Genomic DNA, 7,930 nt, shown 5'->3' with positions numbered 1-7,930 from the left:
TCGCGTTAATGGTTGTATCTCAAGAACCTGACAGATGCAATCAACACCCACGTAGACTTAAGTTCACCATTTTTATAGCTCTTGCTAGCACAATTTGAAATCATCAAACACTAAATTCATTTGTAAATTTCTAATTTGCCTTGTTAGCAGTATTTGTTAGCTTTCACGAACAACTTCGAGATTGAGAAGACATAGTATGATGAACGGGGTTTGACACTAATGATTCAAGCTAGGAGTCGTTGCAAAGTGAGAGTCGTTAGCAGATTGAACATCCTCCACTTCACTGTCCGATTTGGAGACTAACGAAGACGAAGATGAAGAATATTCCCTCGCCTCTTCAGGTCGCCCACAAACCCACAGTTAGCGACGAGCATGACCGCGTAACCCGCAGTCCAAACGGATAGAGTCTGCGAGACCTGCAAAATTTTGGGCTTCAAAAGAAAGGTCTATATCCGACCCATTATACTACTTACTGGGCTATGTCCGCGGGCTAAAGGTTCGATTGACATCTCTATTCCTAAGATCAGAAAGAGACTAAATAAAGAGAATGATGTGGAAAAAAATAAATCTTAGGTGTATTAATCGAAATGTTTTAATTGGGTATTGATTTTAAATGATGTATCAAGGTATGCTTCAATGTTGAATAGTCGGATCCATTCCATCAAATTATTACGAATTTATGATAAATTAGGTAATGGAGTTGGTCTATCACCACTAGAAATTCAAGTATGATATTTTGTTGAGCATATATAACATTAATATTTTCAGGGTTTTAAATTATCTCAAAATTATCACCATATCACTTAGTTGTATTTGAACATGTTATTCATTTCCATCATATGTTATTAGAAATTCGTTAGGCGGTAAGTAATCATTTAGTAAAACAGTTGACCGACTTTACCAATTTTGCATTCAAAATGGTATAATTTACTAAAATTGAAGTGCTTGAAGGCTCATAAGTGCCTAAACGAACGTTTATTAACTAACAAACACTTAAACCAAATTTTGAACTTTGGTGTACATAAATATCACATTTATTATTTATTTGGTGTACATATACATCATATTTATCAAATGAAGCTTTAAATTAGTTTTTTTGTTAATCAATTAGATGTTGTAAGATTGGTAATTTTATCTTTTAATCATATTATTTTTAATATGGTAAACAGTTTTTTTTGGTCATCTAGTTATCTTTTTTTTTTCCGCGTAGTTCTTTGTTCTTTCTTGAAAACCATAGAAAAAAACTCACAAATTAGATTGCAATGGCTTTTCTAACATTGAATCTTACCTTTCCTTTATGATTTAGTTTCGTTGATGTTTTTGAGTTTCTGTCGGCTGCATTATTGATTGAAGATTTGGGAAAGCAAAATAGTTTTTTTTTGGGCAAAGAACGAAATAAATTATATTGTGTTAATAAATTCACATTTTTTTTTTCGCTTACTGCAAAATCAATGTTTCTTAATTATCCATTTGTGGCTAGTTTTTTTCACTTTGGTATAAGAGTAAGTTTAGTAAGTCCATTTTATCTTGAGCTCTTGTTTAATTCTTTGACATTTGTTTACGTCTTTTATGGTTTGTAGTATCAATGAGCCTCATTTTTCTTTTTTGGACTTGTAATCTTCAAAGATATTTAGTATTTCTATCAATAATTTGATCATATATTTTCTTTATAATATTAATAAAAACATATGATTTTTTTTTTTAAAACATTCTGTTTTGATTAGAATGTTAAATTTATCATCAAACAAAACAATCAGAAATTTTTTTCTCAAAACAAATAAAAATTTTAAAATAAAATAGAGGAGACAATAACGTTCATTCAATATTTTTGTCCGTATATCTTTTGTTATATCCGACTCAGAGAACCACTTTTTATATTTGCCATATTCGTAAATACAATCTTATCACCAATTTCCTGATATAAGAAAATGTTATGTAGCCAAAATATCATTTTCAGAATATTTTAGATCTTTGGACCCTTTTTTTCCTCCTTCCTTTTATATTGATGTGGATGCGACAAGAAGGTTAATGATGTGATCATTATAATAACAAATTGACAATTATACCCTCAAGTTTCTTTACTGACGAGTAGTAGTTTTCTTTTTGGTGTCTCGTGCCGACGTGCTCTCTAGTCTTCTTCTAATTAAGCAAGTCAAATCAAAAGATTGGGGCTAATACCGTAATTTGCCATCATAACTCCATGGCGTACACGTGTTAATTTTTAAATTATTTAATCTATTTCGCCGACTCCTAAACAAAAATCAAGTCACTCTAAGATCATGACACGTGGGCATCAATTATTGATTGAACTTAATAATATCCGTAGAATAAATTATGAGAAGCGTCGCAGAGGATTCCCACCCTGAACCTGTGACATAGCGACCATCTTGTGGCTATCTGTCGGAACCCTCCTCCTTTGAGAGATTCTTATTGCATCAGTCCATAGTCAAATTTTTTACACCATCTTCTTTGTCGTTATCCCATTCTTCTTCTTCTTACTTTTTTTTTTTTTTTTTTTTTTTTTTTTTTTTTGTGTTTGGTCCCTCGTACTACTTGGTTTAACGACTCTAGGTCTGATATTTTATCTCTCTTCAGACCAAACTTGATTCTCATGTTTGTGTTGTTAGATTGAATCATTCACTTCAGTTTCCTCTCCAATCGATATGCAATCCGGTTAGTTTTTGAGGGGTTTTCTCTCTTTTGTCTCTCGAAAGTATCAAACTTTGTGAATTTTGATGACTAAAGGTTAAACCTTTTTTTGTTGGTTTCTCAGAATATGATATTAGTACTCTGTACCAAGAAGCTCAGAGTCGTTGGTTGAAACCTCCAGAGGTTCAATTCATATTGCAGAATCATGAAAGATTGACGCTTACAGATGTGGCTCCTCAAAGGCCTACGAGTATGTTTTGACTTGGTTTTTGATTCGAGGTTGACTTGATCAATTTTTTGGTAAAACTCAACATGTCTCTCTCTCTCTCTCTCTCTCATAGGTGGGTCTTTGTTTCTTTTCAATAGAAGGGTTCTTAAATTCTTCCGTAAAGATGGTCATCAGTGGCGGAAAAAAAGGGATGGTAGAGCTATTGCTGAAGCACACGAACGTCTTAAGGTATTTAGGGATACTTAACTTTTGACCTCAGAGACTTCTCACATTGTTTCTGCCTACTCTTAGATGTTACTTTGCTAACTCTATTCCAGTCTCCAAGATTTTGTGTGTTTGCAACTTTAGAGATGTTCTTCTTTAAGGTTGTTAATGACTCTCTCTTTTTTTTATCAATATGTTTGTGAACAGGTGGGTAATGCTGAGGCCTTGACTTGTTATTATGCGCATGGAGAGCATGATCCCACTTTCCGGAGACGTATCTACTGGATGTTAGATCCGTGAGTGTCATGTACTCACACTATGTGTATACAATTTAGTCCTATTTTTTTTCTTCTCAAAAATGAACTTAAGAGTTTCTTGTTCTTTTTTTTTTTGTTCAGGGAGTACGAGCATATTGTCCTTGTCCATTACAGGGATGTAAGCGACCGAGAAGAGGTGACTTTCCGATAAGAAACGTTTGTTATTATACTTAAAGTAGAACTTGAGTTTCTTCGTTGTATGACCTCATTGTTGGCTTAAATTTTACAGGGATATCAAACTAGTGGGCAAGTTTATCAGTTTGCACCAGTTCCTGCAACTCAGAATGCGAGCTATAATCACTACATTGGTGATTCTACTGACATAAATCAGCATTCATCTACTTCACCTGGCACTGCAGAGGTTATCTCTGACCTGGAAGGCAGTGCAAGTTCTTCTGAGTTAGGTCAGGCTTTAAAGAAGCTTAAAGAACAACTGAGTATCGGAGATGAACACGTTGATTCTGTAGTTCAACCTTACATTCAGCCGGAAAGTCTCGACAGTCTCCAGTTTTTGGAGTGTAGTAATGATATGGATCACTTTGCTCAACCAACAACAACTGTATATCAGAGACCAGAGAATAACAGACTAGAGAGATGTTATGGAGGCAATTTTGGAGCTCAATACCATGCCAAGAATGATTCTAACAGACTAGAGAGATGCTATGGAGGGTATGTTGGAGCCCAATACCATTCTAGCAATCTCATGCTCGTTAAAAATGATTCAGGTACGCCAAAGTTATACACCATTGGTTTCTTTCCTTTCTATGTCCTCACTATATGATGTTGAGGCTACTCAATATTCAAAAGATGATTAGCGAAGTATTTATGTTCATTCACAGTAAGTTTCACTAGTCTGTCTGAGAAAAAATCATTGGTAAGCAGACTTTTTGACCGATCTCTGGATCATATATGAAGTAGCTTCAGTAAACCCTTAAAGTCTTGTCATGCTTCCTTGTTTGTCTTGTCGATCCGCGGAATTGTGGAATGATATATATAGTTATCAGGAAGAGTAAGAAGCAATCTTTTTACAGGTGGTACAGGAGGGAGTGGAGATCAAGGGTCTGAATCTTGGAAAGAGGTGTTGGAGGCATGTGCTCTTAACTCTGAGGTAACTCTCTCGTATAAGTAAATTAAATATGTGGATCAAACTAAAATGAATGTCTTGAATCCTAACGGTGACTTCATACAGAGGAACACGGCTAATGAACCAAATGTGTTATGGTTTTCTAATCGCTAAGAGCTAGCTATTAATTTTCTAAACTAATAAGTAAAAAGTTTCTTAAGCAGGAAAGCACACCAAGTTCTGCAAAAGGATTGCTAGCTGGATTGCAGGAAGATTCCAACTGGAGTTACAGCAACCAGGTTGACCAATGTATGTCATATGCTTTGCTAAAGGATACTGTTACGCTTCATAACTTGTTTAAAGTTCTTGGTCCTGATAGTTATCTTATTTTCAGCTACATTGTTGTTTCCTCAAGATCTTGGTTCTTTCAAAGTTCCTGCTTCTTATTCTGCACTGTTAGCTCCGGAGAATAATGGTGAGTACTGTAGGATGATGGATGATGGGGAACTCGGGCTGCCTTTCGAGCAAGAAATGAGCCTGACAGGTGCATATAACCAAAAGTTTACTATCCAGGACATATCACCAGAGTGGGGTTTCGCGAATGAAACTACCAAGGTCTAATCTCTTAGACTTATGGGGAAGTGCATAAATCTACTCTAATGATTGATAGACCTGTTTATTTTCTTGCCTGTTTAGAACAAATGTTGGTGATCAGCTTTGATTTTTCAATTTTAAAGTTCCATTTTTGACAATGCAGGTGATAATCATTGGATCATTTCTTTGTAGTCCAGAAGAATCTATGTGGTCTTGCATGTTTGGGAGTACTGAAGTTCCTTGTAAGATCATTAAAGAAGGTGTTATTCGGTGTGAAGCCCCTGCATGTAGTCCTGGAAAAGTAAATTTATGCATTACCTCTGGTGATGGACTCTCATGTAGTGAAATAAAGGAATTTGAGTATCGCGGTAAGCCCGACACATGTTGCCTTAAGTGCAGTAGGCCACAGAGCTCTGACATGTCCACAAGTCCAGATGAACTTATAATACTTGTAAGGCTTGTGCAAACACTTCTATCAGACCGATCACCAGAAGGAGAGAGTAACTCAGAGTTGGGAAATGATAAGCTGTTGAAGAAACTGAAAGCTGATGATGATCAATGGACACATGTCATAGCAGAGGTCATAAATGGCAGTTCATCATCAACAACAACAGTTGGTTGGCTTCTACAGGAACTGCTTAAAGACAAGCTGGATGCGTGGCTGTCTTCAAGATTCCAAATGTCAAAGAAAGAACAAGGTATTATCCATATGATTGCAGGCCTTGGCTTCGAGTGGGCACTCTATCCAATCCTTGATCATGGTGTCAGTGTTGATTTTCGTGATATTAACGGATGGAGCGCTCTTCATTGGGCTGCAAGATTTGGGAGGTGAGTAGTGTCTTAATGTCTTACCATCATAAGTAAAAGATTGTTTTCACTTGGTAAATAACCGATACTGTGTGTCTTTGCTAGTGAAAAAATGGTGGCTGCCCTTATAGCATCAGGGGCATCAGCTGGAGCAGTGACTGATCCCACTCAACAAGACCCGAATGGCAAAACTGCGGCTTCAATAGCTGCCTCGTATGGCCACAAGGGTATTGCAGGTTATCTATCAGAGGTGGCATTAACAAACCATCTCTCATCACTCACACTTGAAGAAACCGAGATTTCTAAAGATTCTGCTCAAGTGCAAGCAGAGATAACTGTGAATTCCATCTCAGAAACAGGTCCGTCCGGTAGTGAGGATCAACTCTCACTGGAGAAAACGCTGGCTGCAGTACGTAATGCAGCTCAAGCAGCTACAAGAATTCAGGCAGCTTTTCGAGCACATTCATTCAGAAAGCGGAAGCAGAGAGAAGCAGCTATGGCTGCTTGCTTACAAGAGTACGGAATCTATTGTGAAGATATTGAAGGGATCTCAGCCATGTCAAAGCGTACTTTTGGAAAGGTCAAGAACTACCATTCAGCAGCTCTATCTATTCAGAAAAAGTATCGTGGCTATAAAGGTCGAAAAGAGTTTCTTGAGCTTCGCCAAAAAGTTGTAAAGATTCAGGTATTTTTAACAGCTTCACTGGGGTGAACATAGTTTTTTTTTTCCCATTAGGCTTTGTCGCCTCGAGCAGCTCTTTATGCTCTTATATTTCTGGCAGGCTCATGTGCGAGGTCACCAAATAAGGAAGCATTACAGAGTTATCTGCTGGGCAGTAGGAATATTAGATAAGGTTGTACTCAGGTGGAGAAGAAAAGGAGTTGGGCTAAGAGGGTTCAGGCCAGACATAGAAACTACAGAGGACAGTGAAGATGAAGACATTCTCAAGGTGTTCCGTAAGCAGAAAGTAGATGGGGCTGTAAACGAGGCTTTCTCTCGTGTTCTATCGATGGCTAATTCTCCAGAGGCTCGCCAGCAATACCACCGTGTGCTCAAGAGATATTGTCAGACAAAGGTCAGTTGTTTACAAGAGATGATTCTAAAAAGTTATAAGTAATCATGGTGGACTTGCTATTAGTGTTTCTCTTCATAAGTTAGGATAAAGTGATATGAACGTATCCGATTATAAGTCTATATACTAATCCCACTAAAACCTATAAGTAAAAACCACCTAAAAACTAGTTTAAGAATGTCCATGTGAATTTTAAGACAGTATTTAGTCTCATTTCAATTCACTTCAAGTATCTCTAACCAAAACCTAATAAAACTTGTACAGTAGGTAGATACCACCTGAAAATCGAACTTTAGAGTCGAGATGTTTCATGTGAATTTATAATGCTATGCGTGACCAATGTGGGATATTTAATAGAAAGTCAGTATTAGAATTGTGCAGCTGATGAAGATTCTTGAATGAATCGTTGCAGGCTGAGCTTGGAAAAACAGAGACATTACTTGGAGATGATGATGATGGGTTGTTTGACATAGCTGATATGGAATTTGACTCTTTGTTTACACTGCCTTGAGTGAAAAGATAGGCAAGAAGAGCTCTGTGGGATTTAAAGGTTTATTATTAGTATGTAGATTTGTGAAGTTTCCAAGAGTGAGTAGCTTAGATTTGTAGAGTTGCAAAGAAAAAAGACAAGGAAGAGCCCTTGTTAGTAGTGTCTGTAAAGTGTCATATTGGGGCTAACTTAAAAGCTTGAATGCTTGGGATGTGGTTGAAAAACAAAACAATGTAAATACTAAATTTGTGATCGCATTTTTTATGTATCTACACCTCCATAGCAAATGAAAAATTATGGGATGAGTTTGGTTTTTGTTTGATTGTTATGGTAATATCTTTCTAAATTCTAATGTAGATAAATTCTTTATTACGTTTTATATCGTTGCTATGTTATATGGTTTAGCTTCCGTCTCTTCTCCACAAACAACAGGTTTGACTCATGTTAGAAGACAATGCATCTGGATCAGGATCAAGATCATGTTGAGCACTGCATGGATTCTTT

At 36.7% G+C, this 7,930-nt stretch overlaps 1 protein-coding gene across 9 annotated transcripts; it reads left to right on the top strand.

Annotated features, from left to right (window-relative positions):
- Positions 1–2,402: 2,402 nt before the first annotated feature.
- LOC104701334 (calmodulin-binding transcription activator 4) lies at positions 2,403–7,720 on the top strand. 9 transcript variants are annotated; one of them, XM_010417000.3, is made up of 13 exons: positions 2,403–2,673; positions 2,774–2,899; positions 2,991–3,106; positions 3,290–3,378; positions 3,481–3,535; positions 3,629–4,124; positions 4,431–4,507; positions 4,687–4,771; positions 4,857–5,077; positions 5,220–5,884; positions 5,969–6,548; positions 6,646–6,939; positions 7,349–7,720. In XM_010417000.3, the coding sequence occupies exons 1-13, from the start codon at positions 2,664–2,666 to the stop codon at positions 7,445–7,447; spliced, it is 2,913 nt and encodes a 970-aa protein (XP_010415302.2). In that variant the 5' UTR covers positions 2,403–2,663; the 3' UTR covers positions 7,448–7,720. The 9 variants fall into 9 exon arrangements, with proteins under 9 accessions (XP_010415302.2, XP_010415300.2, XP_087315032.1 ...); XM_010416998.3 differs by having other exon boundaries at positions 2,458–2,673; positions 4,684–4,771; XM_087458906.1 differs by having other exon boundaries at positions 2,463–2,673; positions 4,687–4,761.
- The last annotated feature ends 210 nt before the right edge of the window (positions 7,721–7,930 follow it).

The sequence above is a fragment of the Camelina sativa genome, chromosome 7, assembly GCF_030686135.1.
Source record: "Camelina sativa cultivar CO46 ecotype springtype chromosome 7, ASM3068613v1".
NCBI classification, from domain to species: Eukaryota; Viridiplantae; Streptophyta; class Magnoliopsida; order Brassicales; family Brassicaceae; genus Camelina; species Camelina sativa.
The sequence above is the reverse complement of the archived record's forward strand: the minus strand, read 5'-3'. Positions and strand labels throughout refer to the sequence as shown.